Genomic DNA, 27044 nt, shown 5'->3' on the forward strand with positions numbered 1-27044 from the left:
CGGCTCCGCGGCCGCCCGCGTGCCGGGCAAGATGGCCTCGCGTGCCCTGGTGTGGCACGCGTGCCGGGGGCTGCCCATCTCCGACCTGGAGAAGATCGCCTTGGACTACATCGTGCCCTGCCTGCACGACATCGGCTTCTGCTACCTGGATAATTTCCTGGGCGAGGTGGTGGGGGACTGCGTGCTGGAGCGCGTGAAGCAGATGCACTACAGCGGGGAGCTGCAGGATGGGCAGCTGGCCGGCCAGAGACACGGCATCGCCAGGCGGCATTTGAGGGGAGACCAGATCAAGTGGATCGGAGGCACGGAGGAAGGGTGCGAGGCCATCAACTTCCTCCTGTCCCTGATAGACAGGCTGGGGATGTATTGTGGCACCAGGCTGGGCAACTACTATGTCAAGGAGAGGTCCAAGGTAAGAGACTTGCTGTGGTTGAATTTGGGGTCGTTTCCTAAGGGCTTCATGTCTGTACGGGTTCTACCACCGAGCTGCACGTTCCTGATATCATAACACCTGGCACCTCTCAACTCCCCAAACTGCTCCTAGGACCCAGCATCAATTTACCTTTTACTCATCCGTTTAAAAGACATAGCAGGTGACAGTGCTTACTGCAGCAAAAAAGGCTTCATTTGCCTTTGAAGCATAGTTTATGTATCTGCTGCCAGATGCAGGAGTAGAGTATGTTATTGTTTATAAACAGTTCCTGGATCCTTCACTTAACCCAGCAGCACAGAAGTCGGGGCAAATTGAGAAGCATGTTCCAAGTTAAGCTGCAGAGAGGAATGAATGGAGATTTTTTTTTTTAAGTTGTAAAGTAAAGGACACTCATCAGCTGTTACTGTTCTCTTCCTCCCCAATGCCGTGTCTTTTGGGCAGTGGTGTTTAGAAGATGATCGGACGACAGGCTACCAGGCCGCTCATATTGTTTATAAAGAAGTGATGAGGTTAATCCTAAATTTATGCATATGTGTACCCACAGAGACCACTTCACAGCTGAGTAAATAAACAAATGTACATAGTAATTAATTAACTAATTCCTAGTGAGAAGTGACTTGAGCCTGAATGAAGGCAGACAAGGATCTTTGGGTAAATCTGATATATTTTATTAGACCAGCTCAAATAGTTGGAAAAATTCTTCTTTGCGCTTGGGGGTCATAAGCCTGAATGAATACTTTCTCCAATTTGATCCAAAGGGGAAGCTGTATTCACTTACAAGTTTATGGTGGTCATTTAAGATAAAGTCGACTAATGATGTATTTCTTCTAATACTTCCACTGGAAGGGCTGGCAAAATGCAGGTAAATGCTGACGAACTAATCATAATAGACTAAAGTACTCTGGTATGAGCTGCTTGTTTATTTTAACCCTTTGTCTGCAGCTGGCTATCACAGGTGTTTTTTAGCAGTTTGGTAAAGGTGAGTAGAAAGAGGGAGTTACCAATGTCCACTTGTGCTTGTCCACTGTTAAAACATGTTTGGTTTTGTTTGCAACATTTCATTCATATGGTAGTATTAATCCAGTGAGCTTCAGTCTCCATCCTCATGTCAACTATTTCAGAACTAAAGAATATTGTAATAGCTGTTAGCCTTGCCATTAGAAGTATGAAAAGAAAGATACTTTGCTCTTGTTTAAGGGCATGCCAGAATTTCTTTGTGAAGAATGTGTTAAAAAGTTGCTACTTGAAATTCATTTCCCAGTCAATTTATCTGACCTTTAGTTCAGTCAGAGTTGGAAAATGTTGATTTTATCCTCTGCACCTGTATGGAAATGACATTACCCTCTGTTACTGATTGTTGAAAAATTCCCCATAGTTCTTATCCGATTTTCATGGTTGGCAAACAATCTGAATTATACGTTCTCTTCTAGGTTTCCATTTATGTTTCCTCTTTCTGTGATGTAACTGTTAGAGCACTGAAAGTTGCATGATTCTTAAAATACCAGGCAAGAGCTTTGGGGCAGTTGCACTTCAAATTTTATTCTAATCTCAGTGTTTTCCTCCAGGTTTTAGGAAAGGGGATAGAGGAGGGATGGAAAGACCTTGAACAGTTAGCAGGGTATGTAAAGAGAACTTTTATGAATCCTTATTAATTGTTTCTTTTGGCATTATCTTAAAATAAACTAACCGGGGCATGTGGGAGTGGGGAATGATGATGTTTCTCAGCAGTGAGGGAGAGGGAATGAAATATTAGCTGTGGTGGGACTTAGCTGTTTCTCAGGTTTTTGGGAATATCCTGAAAAGTTGGCAAATACTAGTCAAGAGACCAGCCCTGTTAGTAGTCTCAAATCAAGTAGAAGTTAATAGTTGTTGAATCATTAACCCTATATTGAGCGAATCATTCCATTAAGCTGAAGAGCTGGATGGATTTGGGACACAGTACGTGAGCCATCTTGTAGTGTCAATTATTGTACATATTCCCAAATTCCTGCCTCACTAGTATGGGTAGGTATGGTGGTACCTTGTTGGCCACTAGGAGGAAGAAAAAAGGGATTTGCACTAAAGCAAGAGACAGACACAGGGGAGAGAGATCGTCATCACATTCACCTAACTGCATACAAGGAGAAAATCTACATTAGATGTAGCTTGTTGCATTGATCTGGAACAGACTCTTCTGGAACTTACCTTGGGCTGTGGAAGGTTGGCGGGGGGGTTAAACCAAATTGTGGTATTCCTACAGCCTTCAATGTTTGAGACTTATACTTGTTGTTATAATAACACATGTTAACAATAATAGCTGACTCTAGATTTTTCTTCATCTAGTAAAATTATCACATTTTACAAGTGGCTATGGAAATATTGCTATGAACAGATTTCTGCAGCTGTGTAGTGGTAACTGAACACTTGTGTGTGGAAGGTGACAGACTTCAAAGTAGCAGTGCAAAGAAAAAATACACACTAGTATGGGGACTAAAAGGAAAGAGTATGGTATTTGAATTAAAATACACAGAGAATTTCTATTGGAAACTACCAAGAGCATAGGGCTAGCACCCTTATTATGGAAAAAATATCCCATTGAATTTTTGGTGATTACAGGTAGCTATTTTACATATCTATTGCAAGATGAAACCTAGAGCAAAACAGTGCCCCCTAGTATTATAGAAAGTTAGTGACCAACAGGGAAGACTCCCTCCAGCTTTGAATAAACTTTGTGTATAACCCAGCTTCCTATCCTGTATAGGTGTTTCTTGGAAGTTTCCTATCCAAGCACTAAGCAGGTCCATCTGGTCAGGACATCTGGTAACCTAATAAATAACAAGTGTAATTCCTTTAAAGTAAATAAGGTTTGACTTATTTGCTAGATTTTATCCTCATTTCAAATATGTGTAATTTTTTGGAGGCAGTAAAACTTTTAATAACTTAGTTTGAGTTTTTTATCATTAGATTCAAGAGCTTTTCAATTTGATACGCATTGTTCTAACTGTCTTGGTGATTATTTGATTTTTTTTTTTGTCAGATAATGGGGACAGAGAGGTGGGGGCTAATAACAATCAAGAACAGTTTGTTTATTTAAGATGTAAACTTTTGACTACCTGAGGAAGTATTCTGGCCATGGAAGTAACATCTGAGTAACATTGACTGATTTACTTGGCTGAGGTCTACTCTTTAAAATGACACATTGCTAAATTTATAGCATATTCAGTTAAACATTAGCCTGGAATATTGGCAGAGAAAGGATTTGTTTAGTGTCTTAACTTTCCTGGTTCTATGAGCTGCCATTTGGTCAGTGTAATATGTATAACTATGGATTCCATAAAGGGCATAACAAGAATGACTCTTGTATAATACTGGTAACTTTTCCCTTGTATTTCTGGGGGGATCAGAGTGGTACGGGGTGGGGGGCATGGGGATGCTTAAGTAGTGGCACAACTGCCAAAAAGTTTCCCCACTACTTGTTAAAAGAAGGGGGTAACCATGACCCTTGCCCATTTCTTTGAAAGAAAGGGTTGTAGGTGCCTACCTTCCAGAGAGGGCTGGGATTAAGACACATCTTTGTCCCCAGTGTTTTGTGTTGCCTGGTTCTAGGCAGCTTCCTGCTTTGAATGGGATCTGAAACAGCCAGCACCTGATTCTCCTCCATGCATTGTATAGGGAGCATATGTGGCCCCATAGGCCACGTCTCCACAAGCAGGGGCATGTGGTTGCTGCAGGGAAAAAAAACAGTGGCACAAATTCATGCTGCTGCTTTTTGCCCCGGTGCACACCCCTGCATGCGGGGTTAGCAAAGGGGAACATGCTCCTGGTGGGGTAGAGGAAGCTGGGGCCAGCACCTGGGCTGGCCCCAGCAGCATTATCTGTGGTCCTCCTGAGGCTCCAGTGGTGGTGGTGTGCGTATGTTTTGGGCAGCACATGCTGCTTCCATGTACTCCACCCCACTTTATTTCTGTTCACTTATACACCAGAATTTCTCAGTATTTAAACCAAATCACATACGCAGGGTGCATTTTTGTGGTGCCTCAAGCCTTTGAGATACCTCAAAATTCATGTGTGCGCTCACGTTGATGCAGCCATAGCGGCTAACACAGGAGTTCTGCTCCAGGAGCCAGACATTTGAAAGTTCTGCATCTAACTTATAGGTGTCTGAGTCCCTTACTGGATCTAGCTTAAAGCTTTAGCTTCAGTTGTTACTTAGGAGGGATGAGGGTGCTCTGTCCTGGCACAGACCTTGCAAATCAGGACTTGGAGAAAGTTGCTGTTCAGCATCCTGAGGTTTCTGTTCCATGGGGGGGAAAAAATCTCAGATTTCCAAAATTTTTGTTTTGGAAAATTTCCAGTCCAAGGTCTCTGAAGAACTGAGCCACTAAATTTAGGAGCTCAGGGAACCCAGTCTCTTGGACAGTCTTCTAAATGGGCTGCTGCAGCCTGAAGAGCCTCTGCTCTAGGCAGGCTGCTGGGGGTGAGCAGATAAGGAGTGAACTGTCAAGAAACCAACTCAGAAGTTGACCAGCCAGGTTAACTCAGAATCCAACTGTTCCCATTCAGGTAAGTTGCCAGATTATCCAAATCACATGAAAATATCTTAAAAATCTGGATGTTTCAATTAGATGCTTTAGTGGGAGCTGAACTTTTGTGACAATGTTCCATTTTTCATAAAGGCATTTTCACTCTCTGCTTCATACCTGGCTTCTGCCTCATCTTTTACCTGTGATCACAGCACTTCCTTCCCTTGCCCCCATCAGTATTGCGTCCAGCACTGCTCAACTTGTGCTCTACAGATGGGAAAGTTTTTTTTTTTTTTTTATTTACTCTTCTCTTAGCCTCTGGTGGTTCTTCACAATGGGTGTTGGTGGCAAATCGAGGAGAACCATTTCCACAGCCTCTCACCCAGGAGCTCTTGGGTACCTCTTGAAACATGGGCCTTCTATTGAGGGTCCTGCTCAACTCCCCATGCTCCCAGAGATTTAACTAGTCCAAGACCTTTCAGAAGCCCTGGATGAACAATTTTACAAGTTGCCTTGCAACTCTTGTGGGTGAATTTTTTGTCACACATTTAAAAACAAACAAACAAACACCCAGCAATGTTAGTTAAAATTAAAATGCAAAGTGAAGCATTTCAGTTTTTGGTTCTAGATGCAAACATAAGGAATCGCACAACAGGAGAGTGGTTATCAAGTTGCAGAGTACTAACCGCATAGAAATATAATAGTTTATTATATGTTACAAAGGATTTTATGATACTTTCATATCATAGCAGCGTGCCTTGCAATTAGTTTACAATGGAAGGTCTCATGAATACTGGTTTCCAGAAAAATGCATCATTTTTCTTTCTCTTTTTCTAATCAAATGCACATGTTCTGGCGTAATGGTTGGGTTCAAATCTGTTCTTTTGGAGAACTGCCAGAATGCCCAGTGTTCAGCAGAGTCCAGAGCCACTGGAACTGTAAATACAACAGACAAGTTGTTTTATGATATCTGACTGAGGAATTCAGTTTTGGCAAAAATCCTAGAGCAGTTGCCTTGGCTCAGCATCAGAACTGATGTTTATATCTGTGTTTGTCAAGCAAGATTAGTTAGCTTGGTTAATTATACACAAGAATGTATATTTTTTTCATGACAATCAGAGCATTAAAAGAGTATAAATCTTGATGTATTTCCTCTTGCATTTATTCTTGCTTGTACTATGGTTAGTGACTTCCTAAACCTTAAAAACTTTTTTTTAAAGAATTCTTTATTGAAATGAGCTTGCAAGAGGCATTTATTTCTCAGAGGTTCCTGCTCTGCTTAGCAGGACTTTGATGTTACAGCCATAGCAGTGTTCTATAAACAACTGGGCTCAGAAGTATAGTTCCTTTGGCTGCCCTTTAAATCAGCATTTTGGGTGTCAAAATATTACAGGTAGTAGTTAAACTTTTAAAAAACCCAGGCTCAAACATTTGGCGTGCACAATACCTCACCATTATTACATTCTTAATTTAATACACCTGGGGCCTTGTTCAAAGTCCATTAAAGTATATGGAAGGGCCCCCACTGTCTTTAATGGGCTCCTGATCAGATCCCTGGCCAGTGGGATGGTTCTTGCCAGCTCTATTCCTTCTCTTGTAATTAAAAAAAAAAAAAAAAAAGAAGAAGCTGAGCTAAATGCTCAGTGACCTTTTCTGTGACCTTTGTCAGGGACTATCCATAGGTTTTACAGTCATAACATAACACAGCACAGCTAGGGGAAGACGCATGACAACTAATCCATTAAGGAAATGGTGAAATCTTGAATAGCATGAAGAATGAAATGGTTAGTCTACCCTGAGGGGGGCTTAGTGGGACTGTGCTTGTGTCAGTGCTGGCAGGATGAGGGCCAAGGGAAGTGTAATTAAAGGATTAGTTTATCTAATTCCATTGTCTCTAGCCTCAAATTCAACAGTTTTTTGAAAAGCCTTCTCATACATCTGTTCTTCATTGATGGCAAATGACAGGACTTGGGAAATACAATCTGGTGTCCCTGTGATTAGTTGATGTTTGTTTGTTTTTTCCCCATTATCGTGAGGTAAACTGGAATAGCAGAAGCCCTCTTTACATCGGTGCACTACTTTACTTTCAGTAATTATACCAATACAAACCTCCTATGTAAAAATCCGATACAAACCTCCTTACACCTATGTAAAAATCCAGATGGTAAACAGGTCCTAAGTTACTATGCCTATAGCTCGGTCAGAGACCTGCTTCTTTTGCAGGGGCAAAAGCTGTTGAGTGGCAGCTAGCTCCTGTGGGACCAAAGGTGTCGTGCAGCCTTTACTTCATCAGAAGTCTTGGCCTCTTTTCTTTTGTGAGCTTCCAGGTTTTATGGGTTTGTGAGACTGTATCATCTTGGAGCCCCTCAACCTCTTCATGCTTCAGACAGTTTGCAGAAAAGACTTATCCTTGTGAACTTTACTGATCCTCACCATCATTTAGCATGAGATGTAACTTTTTCCCTTTAATTATTAACATTTTGTGCTGCATCTTTTTCACACTGCTTAGTATGGAATGCTTTGTCTAAGACAATAGAGTTTTAATAGTATTCAACTGTCATAAACTAAAATGCATTTATGTGCTTTATGCTGATACAGGAGAGCAGGTATCCTACAAGGTAAGCCTGTTCATTTCTGTAAGAAGATCCAGATATCTGTATTTACTTGGGTGCTTTGGACATTATTCCCCTCCTCCTCTCCACCCCACACTTCCTTCCAGCTTCATATGATGTTATAGAATGAGTTTGCTCATGAACCCCCTGAGTGCTCTGCTCATTGGTCAAAAGTGAAGTAATGGCAAGATGTTATCCTAAGCTCTGACATATTGGGATCTAAACTTCTGCAGTTAGCTTTTGCTGCCTGGACCCTGGTTTCTGTGCAGAGTCCCATGAAAACAAATGATGGCCCTAACAACACAAGTTTCATGATCAAACTCTTAATCTGGTATAATATTGAAGGTTTAGAGTCAGGACTCTGGAAGAGCTATGGGGTAGTTTAGTAGGCAAAAAGTGAGGTTTTTTTCCCCCCAATTGTGTCAGTTCAGTGAAGTTAGCACAACATGATTGAATAGCCCTGATGTAGGCTATACCATTTGGTAGCCTATTAGCTGACTGTGTCCTAGTTTATATTCTCCCTCCAGATAACACATCAAACGGACCCAGGTATTAGCTTACATCTTCACTTCATCATGTTAAGATAATCTGTTTCAGTTAACATGATAAAAAATCAAAACCTCTCTGCCCCTCAATGGAGCCTTTGAAGGGAATGGTTTATAGTGCCTGGACATACCTGCAATTGGTATGGAATAAATCTGCTTTCAGGATGATGGAGGGTAAAAAAAATAATAATAAAGATGGTCCAAATTAATACAATAATGAACAGAAGTCACAATGTTTGCTGAGTAACTAAGGACATCAATGGAAGCATATTTTTGTCAGACATTTTAAGAGAACTCTTATGAACAACAACAACAAAAAATAGAATTTTATTTCTTTAGAAATAAGGGGTTTTTTTTAAAGCAAAACAAGTGACTGTGCTTATGCTTTTCTACTAGATTTCCTTCCCTACCTCACACTAGTCAGTGGCAGATTGCCCACTGAATACTGAACTGTCTGCTGCATACACTCAGATTACAATAGGTGACTTGAAAGAATAAGAAACTGGATAAGGGAAGTTTTGCAAGAAGTGTTACCAATTTTAGATTCCTGAAAACAGAAGACGTGTATATACCAACTAGAAGGACATTCAGAACCTGGCTCAGATTTACTATGACTCTAATCCTTCTGTGATAATGCCTAAGACTAAAACAATGTAGTTAGAAAGCAGCGAGTGAGAAAAGATGCTTTCTAAGTCTCCTTGAAAAGGTTTTTAATGGATTTAATAAAGGAGCCCTTCATTAGGGATGGAAAAGACGTTCAGTACCTGTGTATACACACTGGTAAACGGCTCCCCTGCTAGCTAATCATGGTTTTGTTACTGTAGTATATACATTGTTGTATGATACCTAGGAAAAGGTTTAGGTTTGCATCCATTTCCTGGCAATTGGATTTAAACTTTTCATGGTTTAAAGAAAAGGGAATTGACCAAAGACCAGTCATGCTTTCTGTTTAGCCAAAGTAAAGAGGAAAGAAGTTCATGCCAAATAGATTGCATCCTGCTGTCAAAACTGTTCACAGGCCTCTCATTCTGACACCACACCACCCCTGACTTTTGCTTGAAGCAATTTGGAGAGAGACTGAAGGTGCAGACATAAGTGACAGTTTTCACCTGATCTGGCCCCTGAAAGCGTTCTACTGCTGTGACCAAACACAAGTGCACAGCTGAAGAGCATTTTAAAAGGGCCTGATCCCATGAAAATCTTGAATCCTCATTAGATGAGGGTGCTCCAAAGCGCAGCACCCTCAGAACTTGTGTCTGTGTGCATTGGGTAGGGGTGAGCTGCCTTGCTCCCAGCACTGTTATCAGAATGGGAGGGGAAAGGGAGTGGAGGGAGCTCATTCTGGGGGTTGTCCAGCCAGTGCTGGAGGGTAGAGAGGGTGGACGGGGGTGGGGGGAGGTGGCTCCAGTCCAGCCTCTGCACCCTCCAGCGGTGCTGGGCAACCCCCAGAACAAGCTCCCTCTGCTCCCTTTCTCCCCTCCCATTCTGAAAACAGTACTGGAGCTGGAAGGGGGAAGGGCTGTTGTGAGGGGAGAGCTGCTCCAAGCTCGCAGCCACTCTAAACCAACTACCAGGACCCAACATCAAATGTCTGTGGAGCTCCATGAGTTACAAAAGGGAGCTGCTCTTCTGTCTGCACTGTCAGTCTACTTCCGTCCACCCCACTCATGGATAAATTCTGAGGGACAGAGGGGTTGGTTTTACAGTAGTTTTTTCTTGTCGCTGTGTTCTGATGGGTTTGGTGAATTGAGAAAATTATTGGTACAAGGCAAAATCGATATTAGAAGTTAGTTGATTTAATTCTTAAGTATGTTGCTATCAATATCACCATGACTTTTGTTTTTGAAAAACCTTAAATAGATTTTACTAGATTTGCAAATGTTTCCATTGAACAGGTTTGCTGAGCACGGTAGAGGCTGGAGATGCCACCAACCATCAACTATTCTGTCCTTGGCTGGGGTTTTTGTTTTTTTTTAAATATTTGGTGGAAATTACAAAAATACTGCACAATATGTGTTAAGGTCTTGCCACAGTTCTGAAAACAAAGATCTATCCTTCTGTAAAACCTTGCATGCTGGAATTGAAGAACATTAAAAAAAATTATTAACACCCATCTACTAATTCCACAGTTGTGCGTTGGCCCATTTCTGTCTCCTTTTCCAATCCAGAAGGGTAGATAGACAGTATGTTTATCCTCTTTTATCCTGAAGTAAAAAATATTGATAGTTGTATCAGTTTAAATGTATTTTGCTTATGCACTGGTTTGGTTTGGTTGTCTTTCCTGCATTTTTATTAAAAAAAGAAAGAGGAAAATATTCTTAGCTGTTCAGCAAAACACTTAAGCATGTGCTTGCTTAAAGACGTCTTGAAATCAATACAACTCAACTAAGTCCCCAATTCAGAACATGATTTGTGAGGAATATTTTATTTTGTTCCCCTCAAGCCTGGTAACTTATGCATCATTTGTCTGTCTAAGACTTTTAATGGGGAATATCTTTTTTGTTACTACAGATGTATGGTGCTGAGCTGAGTGAGGACTAGCACCTGATGGAAGCATCTTTAGGTGCAGCTCAAATAAATAAATAGTGCTTCTTGTCTGTCCTTGTATAAAGATACATACTTGTATCAAGTGTCTCACTCATTATTCTTATTGATAGCAGTGGCAATTATGCCAGTAGGTTCACCGTGTCCTAGGTGCTGTCCTAATACAAGGGAATACAGTACATGATGTGCATAATTTACAATTGAAAACCTTGATGCTACACTGAGCTCCATGCAGATGGACCCGTGTACCAGCCTAACATGCTGCTGACTTTGTAGGGCTCTGTGGGACCAGAGGTCCATCCATGCAGAATTGGGGTCATTGCAGGCCTGGGGTCCAAGAAAACAACACATGAAGCTGCAGGGCTTAGAGGTTGGGGAGACGGAGACAAAAAACCTATATATTATATAAAATTAAATACTCTCCAGCCTGGCTGTTTTTTAGCTGTGTAGTATCTGTAGGCAACCTAATAAAACTTAGTTTAAAGAAGGGGCTTAACCGCAGAGTGGAGAGTGGCTGTAGTGTGAACATTATGGTATGTCTTAATGCTAATGTATGTCGTTCACTTGTCTGTCACATGGTGTATATAAATAGAACCAGGTCTCCCAGGATATATTGACAACCCTGTACTTCATAGTATTCACCAGTATTTCCCTTTCCTTAACTGATTAACTTGTCATCTGGTTTTCTTTGTCTGCACTATGATTTTGAGGCATGTGTATGGTTTCTGAACCAGGCCAACAGAAAAGGTCACTGAGTGGTTAAGTATTTTCCAGACTTCCTTTTCACAGGAGGAGGAAGAAGAGAATTAGTAATGCCAATCTTCTGGCCAGAGATATTAAAATTAAGCATTTGATAGTGATCCAAGACCAAAGAGTCAAGGTTGCACATTTAACATTAAATTCCTGAAGTCATATTTAGATGGCTAATTGACTTAAAGGGACAGTGTAAGTTTTAAAATTGTGCCTCTGGTTTTAAAAATAGTTGGGCTTTGCTTTTTAACACCTAGCATCTAAGATAACTAAAACTCAAATTGGCTTGAGAACAGTTATTGTTCTTCTCTGTTTCAGTTTATTTGTGCATTTGCTGCTGCCTGATCTGTTTCATGACTTGCCCTATACACAAGTTGTTGTTAGTTGCTCTCCAACAATGTCACACAAAGATTGTATTGTGCTAACTAAGTGTTTTAGAAGCCTGTAGGTAGGACATGGTTTTTGCCATGAAATGCTTATAATCAAAGGTACCAAACCTGTAAACACATATTCATATGCTTAAAAATAAGCATGTGAGCAGTCATATTGAAGGCCCCAATCCTGCTGTGCCCCCAGACTCCTGCCGTCATGCAGAACTGCACTGAAATCTGGTCTCTCAGAATCTCCCATAAGCCACTGCTTCAGTAAGCTATGTTGGAAACTGTTGCATAAGTCCCCTAAGTGCAATGCAGTGGAGCAATATGTTGCAAGAATGGATGGAAGGAAAAATTGGTGCCTGAAACCATTTGGCTAGTATAGAGATGCTGCTGCATCACTAGTAGTGCTACCGCCATTTTGCCTTTTAAATTAGAAAGGAATTTGTTTTCTAGAGCAGGTGCAGCCAGCAGTGTTCCCTCTAAGCTGTGTGGTGTGCACGGCCGCACAGGCACACTCATGCCGCACTGCCAGGTACGCCTATATGGCCGTGCACACCACACAGCTTAGAGGGAACGCTAGCAGCCAGCATTTGTGGAACAGCAGTTCTTGTTGCTTGATAGTGCTTGATAGCACATCTCCAGGGAATAATTCTCACTAGGGGTAAAAATAGGGCAACCTGGGTTCAAATATGAACTGTGGACGCATCCAGCTGAGCATATGAATGTGGTTTGTGCTACAGAGCCATCTGCGGTGCCACAAACTGCATGGGCAGCACATGCAAGTGTTCCCCACACTGCTAATGTCTCTTTGAAGCTGGGAGATCCTGGTGTAAAAAAAAATCCATGGCAGAAAAAAAGCAGGGCGATGCATGAGGCGGCAGCATATACTGCCCGAAACTGGAGCCTGGCCAGCTTGAGCCATACTCCAGTTGCCGGTTAGGCTCCACACACCCAAATGGCCACCGCTGGAGCCTCAGAAGTCCCCCAGGACAGGCTGCTGGGGCCAGCCTCCTTTACTGTACCCAGGTCAACTTGCCACACGCCAGAGCACGAATGCACAGGCATTTCCCGGGAACAAGTAGCAGCAACACAACTATGTGCTGCTGCTGTTTGTCCCCAGGGAAATGCACACGTGCGCTCGTCTGGACTCGCCCTTTGACGTTGCCATGCAGTGAAAATTTGGGCAGCTGCTTAACTTCCTTGGGTTTGGATTTTCCCATTTATAAAAACAAACAAAAAAAAAAATTAACAACCTAATGAATCGCTTAGAGAGCTGCAGCTATGAAATATAGGACTGCACGCTGAGATCTTATCGAGTTACCTTGTTTACTCAGTTCCAGGATAAACTAGTTATTCCCTGCATTCAACATGGGGGAAAACAAAGACTCATTTTAAAATTGAGTCCCAAGTAAAAATGCAAAACCTGAAGTCAGAAGAGGTGGCAGGAATCCGCGTAATGGAGGCATGGGGCATAACAGAACCTGGGGGGGGTGAGAAAGTATATGTGGGGAATAACAGCTGGGATAAGGCTGCTTGCTCTCCCCTATTGCTCGTCTCCCTGCCATTGCTTTCCCTGCTGCAGAGATGAGGGGAGATGATGACCCTCCAGTAATTAGATTCTCTACATGGAAATTATAACAAACTTCCATGTATAGAATCTAATTTTTTGGTGGTTGTTTTAAATTCAAAGTTGTCTTGGATTCAGATAAATGTGGTAATTGTCTTGGGTTGCTTAGTTTTGGTCAACACACAGTTTTATTGGTGCAACCTTTGGGTGTGGATGCATTTGATCTATTTTTTTTTACTGATATACTTTTACTGATCTAATTTTAGCCTAGATGCATCTGTAGTATTATAAAGGTACTATATACTTAATGCTTAAATAGTTTTATTTCCTTTCCTATGTTGGGTGAGGGGGAGGGAGCGGTGCAAGCAATTCTAGTACAGGGATATTCATACTAATATAACCTCATCCACGTTAGAGGTGCTGTACTGATTTAGCGATACTGGTATCAGTGCAGCAGGACAACTTTTTTGTGCATGTAACACCTTAGAGTTGAAAGATTAACACACTCCCCATGTTGGTTAAAGCATTGCATAAATTATTTGTTATGGTAATTTATCTTTGGTAATATAAATGGATTTTTTTCATAAATATCCATTTACACAAAATCTGTGCAGGGATAAATGCACTGTTAGCTAGTTGCCTTCCAAAAATGTAGGCTTAGTGTCATTCCATAGTTAACAGCAGTAATAACTGATCTCATCAATTAGCCTTAATTTGGTGGTACTGCTGTGATAAAACACTGGAGTATCGTTCATCTCTCTGCTTCTGGAGTTCAGTAGTGTCTCTACTGTTGAGATACCAAGACTTCTTGAAGTTACCTAGACAGCATATAGGGACTGTAACTGGGTTGCAGAGGACCAAGTTATTTTGCTTCTGTACCTTTTTAAACTGCCCTGGGAGAACCCCTAGCACAGGGGCAAGAAGAGGTTTGTCTTGGCACAGGGGTCAGTAGCTCAGCAATGAATTCTGGTCTGCTGCAAAACCCTGAAGCAGCTGCTGGAGCTTGGAATGGCCCCAGGTTCCTCAGCATCTAGGGGATAGGTTATGGATAGGGTCCTATCGAATTCACAACAGAAGTAGGGTGTGCTCCACCCTTAATCTTGCAAACTCCCTTAATTTTGCAGGTTCCCTTGTGCATCCTCCACCGCCGATTGATGGAGAGGTCCCACTTGCGGCTTGCTCCTAATCGGCAGGGAGTCAAAAAATGTGGTTTTAAACATGGTTCTGTTTTTGCCTCGCCGCCAGTCAGCAGCAAGCAGCGGGGTCGCCAGGGCGCCTCAGCCAGTCGGCATTGAAAGATAAAAACGGTGCCATATTTAAAAACACATTTTTTTGCCTCCCTGCCAATCAGGAGTGAGCTACAAGTGGGGCCCCTTCACCAATCAGCAGCACACGGAGGAACCTGCAAGATTAATGGAGCCGCACACACTCTACTTACGCTGTAAATTTTGTAGGGCTTCAGTTATAGACACCTTTGCCTCCGTTCCTCCCGGTTTGTGCCCCAAAAGCTTCACCACCAGAAGCTTTTATTCCCCCTATTCAGAGGAGCATTATGCATACAGCACAGTGTGCATTAACTGATGCAGTCCTGTGGGCAGTATTACCATCTCTCCCTGAGACCACAGGTTAGGAATAAATTAATAATAAAAGGAACGTGAGCCTGATCTTGCAAAGTTCCAGGCTAAATTTCTGGTTAAGTTAGGTCAGAAGAGTTGGCCCTGATATTAGTGCTCACAGACAGCTTCAAAGTACAAACAGTTACTTTAAATGTTGCAAGGGAAAGGTATTGCTTAATATATCACACTTCCTGTCAATATTCCTCTGGGCAATTAAAAGCAGAATTGTAAAGATCTAAGGGTTGACAGGGAATTAGAGAATCAAATATTAAAGGCATCATGAAATTATCTCTCCACTGTATATACATATGTATATATGACCACTTAACAAAATAACTTTAAGAAGATTTATTTGCTGGTTACCATGCCTTAATTCCCCCCTGAAAACCAAAACTTAAGGGGAACTTCTTCACAGATTTCCTTAATGAGCTCTCACTTATGAATTTGCTTTTCTACAAGGCTGAGCTCTCAGTCACTGTCTCTCTGGTGGCTCATTACACAGGACTTTCTTCATCCATATTGAATGTTTATGGTGCCTTCAGTCAGAATAAGTTTATTTTAGCTTTGTTCATGGGAAATATTTTTTAAAAGTGGGGGTGGGTGAAGTAGTTTGTGTTTGGATGATGGGGGAAGGCTTAAAATGCAGGTAAGAAAATTCCTAAAATCAATTTAAAACAGGCTTTTTGGTTTCCAAAATAAAAAGAACGTACATAAGAATTGAAAGCATGTGCGTTTCTGGGGGCAGGGGCTTGCAGTGAGAATGAGAAAAGAGAACTGTGTTGCCCATATGTACTGCAAGCATGCTTTTCCTTCCCTCAACAGTTTCTCTGTGAAGTGTACTCTGGAGTAAAGTTTGTGTTTGATTGCTGATACGGTCACGCTCTGCACGTAGCACTGTCATTAAGCCATCATCCAGCTGGCCAGGAGCCAGAGCTCAGCAGTGAAGGGGCGGTCTTTCTAAAATGAAACAGCTTTTATTGATATGTCGATGTGCCAAGCATGTTTACATCTGCTAATTGGAGACTGAACCTGAATATCGTGACTGAAAGAAATTAATTGGCAATAGCCTTTTAAATTTCAGTCTTACAGTGATGGCATGGCTGCTCTCAACATATAGTAAGTGTATCTATTCTAAAATGACTGCTGTGTGCACATAAAAGAAATGCTCATTAATAAGATTTCTGCATGAAGATGTTTAAATTAGATAATAATTAAAAGATCCTCTCTGTTTTCAGTATTGTAGCACAGTAGAAAAATTGCATGAGCAATGAGAAATGTTAATTGCAGCATCTAGAAAAATGTGTGCATGAAAAAGACATGCCTTTCTTATACAAGAGAGGAGATGAATTCTTATAATGATTGGAAGAGACCAGGCTGTTCATTTGGAAGCAAAACTGTAATCCTATTGCCTAGTATTCTAATCAACTTCCTTTATTTCTTCCATCTTCAGCATTTTCATAGATTCATAGATTGTAAGGGGCTGGAAAGGATCTCAGAAGACCATCGGGTCCAGCCCCCTGCACCAAGCAGGAAAGACAACTGGGGGTCAGGTGACCCCAGGAAGGTGACTGTCCAGTCTCCTCTTGAAGATTTCCAGAGTAGGTGATTGCACCACCTCTGGAGGGAGCTTATTCCACAGTCTGGACACCCTGACTGTGAAGTTTTTCCTAATGTTGAGTCTGAATCGATCTTCCAGGAGTTTGTGGCCATTACTCCTAGTTTTCCCCTCGGGTGCCCTGGTGAACAGTTGCTCACTGAGCTCTTGATGTACTCCCCTGACGTAGCGGTAAGCAGCTACTAGGTCCCCTGTCAGCCGCCTTTTCCTCAGGATGAAGAGTGCCAGATCCCTCAGCCTTTTCTCATATGGCTTGCCTTTTAAGACTCATAATACAGGTGGCTCTTCTTTGGACTCTCCAGCTGTGGTCTCACCAGTGCTGAGTAGAGTGGAAGAATCACTTCCTTGGCTTTGCTGGAGATGCATCGAATGATGCATGCCAGAGTATTATTTTCCCTAATGGCTACAGCATCGCACTGCTGGTTCATATTCATACTATGGTCTATTATTCCCCCCAGGTCCCTTTCATTTGTGGTGCTGGTCATTTTGGTGCTGCCAAGCCTGTAGGTGTGTTGAGGGTTGCTTGTCCCGAGTCGGAGCACTTTACATTTCTCAACGTTGAACTTCATCAGATTTTGATCCGCCCAACTTGCTAGCCTGTCTAGGTTTGCCTGTATCTGTAGCCTATCTTGAAGCGTGACCACACTTTCTGCTGAAAATGCAAAGTGATCAAAAGCAGCCAATTTGAGGGCAGTCTGGTAGCCATGACAACAATTGTATTTTTGAAAAGCAAATATAATCCAGAAAGCATGTTCAAGAGTGACGAGTAAACTTTGCATAGAACCACCACCATTTCACTCCCAGAAAATGCTTTCCAAACATCAGCTGGAGAAGTTGCCTTCAAGGTAGCCTCACCTCCCTGTTATTGAATCCTGGAACTTAAGAGCCCAACTTCCCCTCAGGAGACTTTTTCTTCCTGATGTTTTCTTGTAGCTTTCGGACACCATCATCTCTCCTTCATGCTATCCTCTTCATTTTGGGTTCACAGGAATCTACTGACAATGCTGTAACTGTGACTAAAACTATTACTCTCATTTCTGATTTGTTTAGTGTAAGGGTGGCCAGCTTGCAGCATGTGTGTTGCAAATGGTACTGATAGCCCATGTGTGGCACCCAGCAAATTGAGGAGGGGACAGATAGCACAGGACAGATAGGACAAGGAGCAGAAAGCAGAGCAGCAGATGAGGCAGGGAGTACAGGGCAGGAGATGGAAAGAGCAGCAAATGAGCAGGGGAAAGGTATTAGTGCTAATTGAAGGGCATGTGTTGAGTTTGTGGCACACCTGTCAAAAAGGTTGGCCCCCACTGGTAGCTACCCAATTTTACCTATCCATTACACTTGGAAAGGTCTGCCACCAATGCCAAATGGAGCAACTTGATTTCTGAGTCACAGCTCCTTGTTTTTACAGTTGACAGTCTTTGGAGAGCTTGCAAAAGCCTGAAGGAAAAGCAGACTTTGCTATCTGTATGATGTTGGCAGAAGTTTAGTATTGAGTAAAGCTGCTCTTCCTAACAAAAGGGCTATTCAGGTCATAAGGAACCATGATTTTGTTGTCTATTTGTGTGTTGCTATTAAGAGCTCCTTCAGACCTATCCTATTCACCAATAGCACTTTTTAAAGGCAGCATTAGTTTATGTTGCAACTGCCTGATGCAACTGGATTTGAACTCATTGAAGACGTCTTGAGCAACTGCTTAGCACACGTCATTTGCAATTATTTGGTATGGTGATTATCAACAAGTAGAGAGCTTCCTGGGAAGTCTTTCATTCCTGCCTTTTTTTCAAATGTCTTCATCAACTGCTGGAACTACCAGAAACCATCTTTGGATCATCAAGTAGTACTTCTTTAGCAGAGACCTTCTCTTTTCCAGACATGGAAATCAAAACAATGACAAATGATTACCTTCTGAGTTGAAGAGTACAGGTAAGAAACTGCCAGATTCAGGACAGTTAGGATTTCTAAAAAAAAACCACAGCACACCATAATTTCCTGAACATAAGAGCAGTTAAAATATAATGTTGAGTTCACTCCCAAAAGTTTTTCTGATATGTACATTTTATGCATATTTGAAGCAGCAATGGAATGACAGTGTATGTATAACTGAAGGGTCAAGGCAGAACAAAAAGCACAGGTTTAAACAGAAAGGCAAGAGGTGTTTTTTTTTCCTGTTCCTGGAATATCTGGATTAGTTGGGCAAAATCATATATATTCAAGAGAGAACTTTCAGGCAGGAAGCCACTAGCTGGGGGAAACAGGAATGGGAACTAACTCAACAGCTCTTTGCACAGCTAAGTGACGTGGTTCCTACGCAACAGAAAGAGCAATATAATAAAATTCTGATCCTGACACTGGCAACCCCAAGGCTAGAAAACAAATGCGTTGTCATTTCTCTGGGTGGGTGTCTCACCTATATCTTGCCCTCTTTTTCTTCAGATTATCAGAATGGTTAGTAAAATATGACAGGACCAAACAGAGATAAGAGTGATCGTACCAGTCTGGCCTCGGCCTGTATCTCTTTGGAGTTTTACAGATTTACCATCTGTCAACACTGGTTCCTGCTGTTCTTTCCCAGTCTCATTTATCAAGGCACCCTTACTTATCCAGACCTTCAACAGAGACTTATGTGGATTCTGAGCACAGCAGCTGCAGTGATTTGTTTGTTTGTTTTGAGATGGGACAAACTCTTAAGACAGTTGCCCTCATTTGGGGTCCACTGTGAAAGAGTCTGATCTATTATTGGGGGATGCTATCTAGAGGGGGCATTCAGGAGCTCCTTAGGAAATGGCAGCCTGGGCCAGTAGCCCCTTTATGAACTCTGTTAGAGCAGTTTCATCTTCTAGACCTTAGTAGACAGGAACAAGAGATTTTTTTTTTTGCCCTATTTCACTAACACACAGATGCCTTAAGGATTTTTTCCAGGTAGCCTCCATTTTGGTCAGAGGGAAAGTTTTCGGGAAGTGGGAGTCTTGAGAGAGCTGTGCAGCCTACTAGATTCTGAAAGTAGCTTTGCATTAAAACTCCTTCTCCATCCCCTTGTACGATTTCCACCAGCTGGTTAAACAATAGAACTGAGGCTTTTTGCAAATCCTCCCCAAACTTCCCTTTTAGCTAGTAGGTGCTCGTGTGGGAGGCAAGGGAATATGGTTAAAGAAACTAAATTCTACTTTTCTTATGCTACGTTACCACTTATGTCAAGGGAGACTGGGAGGGTGAGTAAGGTAAGCAGGATTTAACCTACAGGAGCTTGTGATTTATATTTCCGATGGCCATGTTAAAAATAAAATGGAGAAATATCTTCTATTCTTTCCCATTTGTTCTTTCATACAGACTATTAAACTAGACCAGTTTGGCTAGATTATGTCTCTGTGGCAGTTAAGCATTTTGGCTTGATTTTCATAAATTTAGACAAACTAGTGTTTAATCCCAGCCATGAATATTTTATACCCAGCTGTTCTAAGTTATATGGTAGAAAACACTTGGACACAATTGGGTGCAACAAGAAAGTACTTAAGAAACACCATGTTGTTCCTTTTTGTCAGATGAGCCTTGCCTGAGAATCTCTGTGCTTTGATCATTAGATGTCAGATTTCTCATGTTCTTTTAATGTAGAACATGCTGTGTGCCTTTTTTTCCTAGATACACTGAATATTTGCAGTCTACAAGCTAAAATCAAGTTGAGTACAATGTGTGCTCATACCCGAGTCAGTGAAGTGAATCCCAGAGGTCCTTATTCCCCAAATTCCAATTGTGTGGGGGGTTTTCTGACCTTTTGTGCACGATAGTAAGTCACATATTATTAGAGTCCAATTTAGTTGAAGTTGTGTAAAAATATGCCCTAAAGCTATAGGGGCAGGGGAAGTAACACCATTAATTCTGATTAATATCTTGACTTTGTTTCATGACATAAAGAAGAGGAGACGGTGATCATAGAACTGTCACATGTCAGTATTGCTTTGTATTTTTGTAGCACCTTTTTGTCTGACGATCTCAAAGTGCTTTCAAAATTTAACTAGCTGATATACAGGCACAACTTCACTGTCTCCTGGGATCAAAAATAGCAGCTGTTTAGCAATATACAGCAACACTACTCAACGGGCTGGTGCAGGAAATGAAAAAGAATCCTGTATCCAGGTTATACCGCAGGGGTATTTAGGCTGACAGAATATAATTATCCAACTCAGAATTTTGCCTAACCACTGAAAGTAACACCGCAGTTCTGAGAGAAGTTTGGGACCTGTAGTGGGGGAAAAATAGCTAGTGATTTGCTAGTATTGCATCTCATCATAAACGTTGTCATCTTTACCTTCCTTACAAACACCACACCAGGCCACTGGTTCAACACTAATAAGAAGAGAAAGTATCACCTTCTGCCCCTTGTCACCTCTGCCTTTAGCATCAACAAGGTATTTCTTGATAGTCCTTCCTCCAGTACAGGCCCATCTCTCTCCGTCTAGACTGGAAGATCTGATAATCTCACAATGTAAGATGGAGTAGCCCACAGGAAACCACAGAGAACGTTTGTTTGGTTTTCTCACAGTGGAAATATTAAAGGCGGGGTGGGTGTTGTCTCTAGCTATTTATTTTTAAATAATTTAAAATTATTTATTTAAATGATCTATTTGAATATTTTATATTTAAATAAAATATTTTAAATGTTTATTTTTAAACTTGCCAGACTTAATTTGCATTTTCTTACAAATCTTAAAGGTTTGCAGAATTCTTCCCCTTGTAAAGTAAAATATAACATATTTTAAATGTAATAACAATAGAACTTTTTTTGCAAATCTCTTACACAACACAGTTCATTGACAATTCCTGGTTCTTTGCTGTGGGTAGTAATAACTACTTATTTAACTGGTGGCTGGTTTACGCCCTCTTGGGAACCTAAGGTCTCAGAGTGACAATGCAAAAATGAAAGCGTTCATTAGTTCCTTCACGTTTTCCAAGTTTTGCAGTGCTGTTAAGTAGAAACCTTGGACAGAAAGGAAACCAGTCACGCCAGATAACTCTAATAGTTAATTATAAACAGGATTTTTAGGTCTTTAATTTATGGTTGTCAGCTGGACTGCCTTTAAGCTAAATAGTTTATGTGAAAATTGGTGCGTGTGTGTGAATGTTTTTAATTTTCAGTATTGGACTATAGTATTTTTTTTTTGCCTCCACCAAGTTAAAGCTAGTAAAAAAAGATTCACCTGTTAACCTACTTGTAATAAAATGAGGACATCAGCTGAGATGTGCTCTGTGCATTTGCAGTGGGAAGCTGAGCCAACTCACAGTGGTTGCTGCTGATTTTGTTTCTATAAAACAATAAGGCACAGTCCTACTTCCCATTGCCAGATTTGGTTTTTTAGTTCTTTTTATAGCCAAATTGGCCAGTGGGGAGAGCGGTTATGCTGTAGGAGTGTATTGTCTTTGACAGAACATTCAAAATGCAGAAGTAGCAAAACTGATTGACATGCTGTCTGCTCACCTAGCTAAAAGATAGCAATTTTGTTAATGTTATCCAGTCTCCAGCTTTTGCAGCAAGCCCAAGTGCAAAACTGGCAAATACCAATGTTCACCAATTACCTAAATTAAGTCTGGGTCACTCAGCTCATCTCCTGTTTCTTGTTTGCTTTTGAATGAATCCCAAAGTAGTGCTAACAGCTGGAAGCCCTGCTGAGGCCAGCTTGATCTACCCTGGAGCTGCTCCAGCCAGCACTCTGATAAAACTTGATATAATTTCAACAGGCTCTAGGACGACCTCAATGATTTCCCTTCATTGTTTAAGGTTTCATTCAAATATTACCAGTGCCAGGAAAAAGGATATTTAATTTCTGCTTTTTTGCTCCAGAGTCTGCTGTAACTGGAAAATTAGTCTTTAACAGTATAGGTAACATAATCAGTGCCTGGTAATTGTTCTACTCTTTTATCTCTCAGGATACTGTCTCTCTCAAGTGTAAAAATGAAAATGTATTGGTGCTTTTTTAAAAATAAAAGCATGTTTGTTTTCAGATATTATTTGAGGGGGCCTGAGAAGATCCTGACTCATGGTTATAGATTTCAATCCTAGTCAGGTACCTAAATTATATTTTGAGTTTTTGAGCCTTAATGTACCTTCTAGAGAGAGGTTTCCTTTGCCTTCCAGAGCCACAATATTATCTTAACCCCTTGTTTTCAATCAAAGAGTCTTATTTCCATAATTTATTGGCTCTAAGGTACAAAAGATGGTATTAATCCTTCCCCTAGCAAGGTAGACCTTGCTCCTATACATGTCTATCCTACAGATACAGCGATCTCAGAGGATCTTGTTCCAGTCTGGGCCTGCTCTACACTACATCATGTTGCTGCCAGAACTCAAGTCCAGACTCAAGCTGCTCTGTCACAACACTACCCTTTCTTTTTTGCTAACAGAGTATAGCGTAGAAATAATTTAGTGATGCTCCCTAAGTAAGGACACTGAGGAAGTTGGTAATTGGTGCTAGTAACAGACATTCAAAAAGCCTGAGGCAGAATCAATCTAAGTTGTACATTTTTCTGTAAGCAGCATAGTTTAATCAGTAGCAAACACCCCTCCTCCCCCTTTTGGTGGGGGAGCAAAACTTAGACCAGGTTCTGCCATTTTTAAACCAGTTTTGTGTGCCGAACTTCTGTTCTGTTATAGGTATAGACTGGTTTCCGGTTACTTATACCAGTTGGTAAAAGTGTGATGTCTGTACTTGGCTTGGGAGATGGTCCGTCAGTTTAACTAGTAAATTAGACAGAACAAGGAACTGCAGAGGTTGCCTGTTGCTCCACAATAAAGTTCAATATTGTTGGTGCTTCTCATTCATTGATAACTGTATGTATTGAAACTGTTGATCACTGTGCAGAGTAGTACTACTGCTTTGAGAGGTGGCACAAACCTTATTGGCTCAGCAGCTTCACACCTTTTACCATTTTGATAGTGGCTTGATAGCAACTTTTACTAACAGCATTTGATGCTTTTCCCAGCATATACTTTGCTCTCTTTTGACACAGCTGATGAAGTTGAATTGCACAGAACTTCCAAAAGACACCCAGGTGTGCATGTGTTCTGACTGCTACCTTGTGGGGGACTGTAAGGTATTGACCACCTCTAAAGACTCTTTACTTTGTAGGTTGGCCAGAGGGGTCAGAAAGGGAAAACAGATTCTAAAATGGTTCCCGTAATGACTTGCTACAAGCAACAGGTGCCATTCTCCCTGGATTTACATGTAAGGAGAGGAAACAAGAAAGAGAGTGAATTATTGTAGTGTTTAAAATATAAAATTGTATTTGTGCAGCTGTATTTCACAGCTGTTTGCATAAACGGCACACCCTTGTGGAAACAGACCATTGGCCTAAATAACAACAAATCGGAAACATTTGTTGTACAGCTTGATAGCAACTTTTGTTTCCAGTAGACATGTCTGCACAACAATATAATGGTGTACTCGTAGCTTGGCCTAGCACACTTCTGCAGCTTAATGTTAGTGGTGAAGATATGGCAATGCAGCTAGTAACTAGACGATGTGCATCCAGGGATTTTGCGTATTTACACTGCTCACTAGCATGGGCTGTTGTTCACGCTGCTCCATCTTCACTGCTATTATTACTAGTTCTACCTAGATTAAGGGTGTTATCTGTGCACCTTCAGTATTATAAGCGATGGGGCGGGGGATTTAGAGGGAGGGAGAACACTAATAGAAACAGCCCAAATGGACTATCACTAGTGCCCCTCTGCAGGTTCATACTAGTGTCTTAGAGAGATTGGGTAGCCCATCAACAATGTATTGACTCATCCAGCCCCCTTGTCTACTGATAGAATTTTACTGGTATGACCTGAGGTTAAATGTGCATGTGCTGTGAAGAAGCTCTTTTAAGTGCTTGGCAGGCATTCTCCCTTGTTATCTCCCGTCTTGTGGTTTGGAGTAATTTATATTTGGTTTTCTGTTGATCTATCTTGCCATTAAAGATGAAATTAAAGAAATCATGAAATAAATGGTCATGTTGGCAGGTTTGAAGATGATCAAAGAAAGCAGTGTGCTTTTGAAAAAAATGCTGGTTGCTTCTGTGGCTCAGTCCGTGAGATCAAACACGTACTGCCTTGTGCAAACACAGCATGAAAGATTTGCAGGTTTCTGTGGATTTTGCTTCATGGCTCCCCTGCTTCCTGGCAAACCTGAATTTTCAATAGAATAAGGTGTTCAGGCAAGAGACAAATGTAGTAGAAACTTGGAGGATGGGGTAAGGCATAACTTCTGTATTTTGAGATTGTCTGCTTTCACTATGACCTGCAACTGTAGTTTTATAATGACTGAGAGTAACGTTAAAGATCCTAGCAAACATGTATCGAAACTCTCTCTTGAACACCAAGCAGCAGTTGAAAGTTACCTGGCTTGAAAATTAATAGTACACTTGTGCCTTTCCATAGTCAACATTTTTTCTTCTTTTAGTCTGTGTGCTCTTAAACATCGACAGCATTACATGTATAGTATTTCATACAGGATTATTTATGGAAAGAAACTTGTGTGAAAATTCCTCTTGAATTGACTAGAATCCTTGGCTCTACGGTCTGAAAAATTTCAAATCTAGACTCAAATCAGGTTAACAGCAAAGTTTTAAAAATAAAAGGCGTTGGAAAATGTAGCTGATAGATATTTCTATTTTTTCATTTAGGCTATGGTAGCCTGCTACCCTGGGAATGGAACCGGATATGTTCGTCATGTGGACAACCCAAATGGTGATGGGCGCTGTATCACTTGCATATACTACCTGAATAAAAACTGGGACTCGAAGGTATGTGGACCAATGGAGGCGGAACTCCAGAAACAGCCTGTCATAGCCATCGGTTATTTTTTTACACTTAATGTTAATAACTTTGAACTCTTGAACCACTAGTTAAAAGGACTATGCCTTCATCATTTATGTTTATTTTCATGCTGTTTATAGCAACCTTTTGGAAGCCTGAAATATATTTTTGCTTTGGCTCTTTTTCCTTCTATCCCACACACATACTTGTGTGCTGTTGTAGAATTTCTCGTAAGTAGCAAGGTGCTACTATTTACATTTAGTGAAAAGAGTAATGAAGTACTTGAAGCCACACTCGCTAAAGAGCAAACAGATAAGACCAGCTTCAGTTTTATCAGAAATGATGGTCATGTTTTGGGCCCATTGTCCTTTGGATTGACCTACCACAAAGGATCTGTTAAAAAAACAAACAAACAAAAAAGTAGTCCCGTCTTCCCTCTCCTCTGTGATTGTAAAAAGAGGGCACAAAACTTTTTTTTAATAGCTTTTTACTCTAGAAATATCAGGGATGGGGATCTGTTTTTTCATGACTTTGCTGGAAATCTGGGAGGTGGCAGACATTTTATATGATCTCTCACACTTCTGCAACCGTAAGACAGGCATTCCAGGACTGATTCCCAATTGCACTAAACTTGTTCTATGTCAGTGTGGCATAAAGCTCCCATAAGGCTGTATTGTGTAGGGGACCCTTTCTGCCATGTGTAGGCCTGTATAGGCCTCCAGTACAAGAGACAAATAGGATAGAGGTTGAGAGTTTTTTAGTTTCATAGTAGTTAGGGGTCAGAAGGGACCTGAATAGATCATCTAGTCTAACCCCCTGCCACTGGTTGGAGCACACGCCGGGATCACATGACCACAGACAGGTGTTCATCCAACCTCTTTTTGAATTTACCCAAGGTAGGAAGGAGGACCACTTCCCTAGGAAGTTGGTTCCACATCCTAGCTACCCTGACAGTGAAATAGTGCCTCCTAATCTCCAACCTGAACCTATTCTCTAGCAGCTTCTGGCCATTGTTCCTCATCACCCCAGGTGCTGTTGGGGAGAATAGGGCCCTTCCTATTTGCTGCTGATCTCCCCTAACGAGTTTGTAGGCAGCCACCAAATCTCCCCTCCGTCTCCGCTTGCTGAGGCTGAACAGGTTCAGGTCCCTCAGCCTCTCCTCATAGGGCCTGTCCTGCTGCCCTCTCACCAAGCGGGTGGCCCTCCTCTGAACCCTCTCTAGGCAGGCCACATCCTTCTTAAAGTGTGGTGCCCAGAACTGGATGCAGTACTCCAGTTGAGGCCGGACCAATGTCGCGTAGAGGGGGAGTATCACCTCTCTGGACCGGCTTGAGATGCATCTTTGGATGCACGACAAGGTGTGGTTGGCTTTGCTGGCTGCGGTCTGGCATTGTTGGCTCATGTTCATCTTGGAGTCAATAATGAATCCAAGATCCCTTTCGCCTCTGTGCTCACAAGGGGGGAGCTCCCCAGCTTGTATGTGTGCTGTGGATTCCTTCTCCCCAGGTGCAGCACCCTGCATTTATCTACATTGAAGCCCATCCTATTACCATCCGCCCACCTCTGTAGTTTGTCTAAGTCTAATTGCAGCCTCTCTCTCCCTTCAAGCGTGCGTACCTCTCCCCACATCTTGGTGTCATCAGCAAACTTGGACAACGTGTTTTCCACCCCCTCGTCCAAGTCGCTGATGAA

The 27044-nt window shown here is 41.6% G+C and overlaps 1 protein-coding gene across 1 annotated transcript in view; it reads left to right on the forward strand.

Moving 5' to 3' along the window:
- The first annotated feature begins 6 nt into the window (after positions 1–6).
- Positions 7–27044, forward strand: part of EGLN3 (egl-9 family hypoxia inducible factor 3) — a 36540-nt gene continuing 9502 nt past the window's right edge. The window contains exons 1-3 of the mRNA XM_025201697.1: positions 7–412; positions 23680–23775; positions 25220–25339. Of these exons, the coding sequence (XP_025057482.1) occupies positions 32–412; positions 23680–23775; positions 25220–25339 (597 nt within the window). The 5' untranslated portion in view covers positions 7–31. The remainder of the gene's footprint in view (positions 413–23679; positions 23776–25219; positions 25340–27044) is intronic.

The sequence above is a fragment of the Alligator sinensis genome, unplaced genomic scaffold, assembly GCF_000455745.1.
Source record: "Alligator sinensis unplaced genomic scaffold, ASM45574v1 scaffold280_1, whole genome shotgun sequence".
Taxonomy (NCBI): domain Eukaryota; kingdom Metazoa; phylum Chordata; order Crocodylia; family Alligatoridae; genus Alligator; species Alligator sinensis.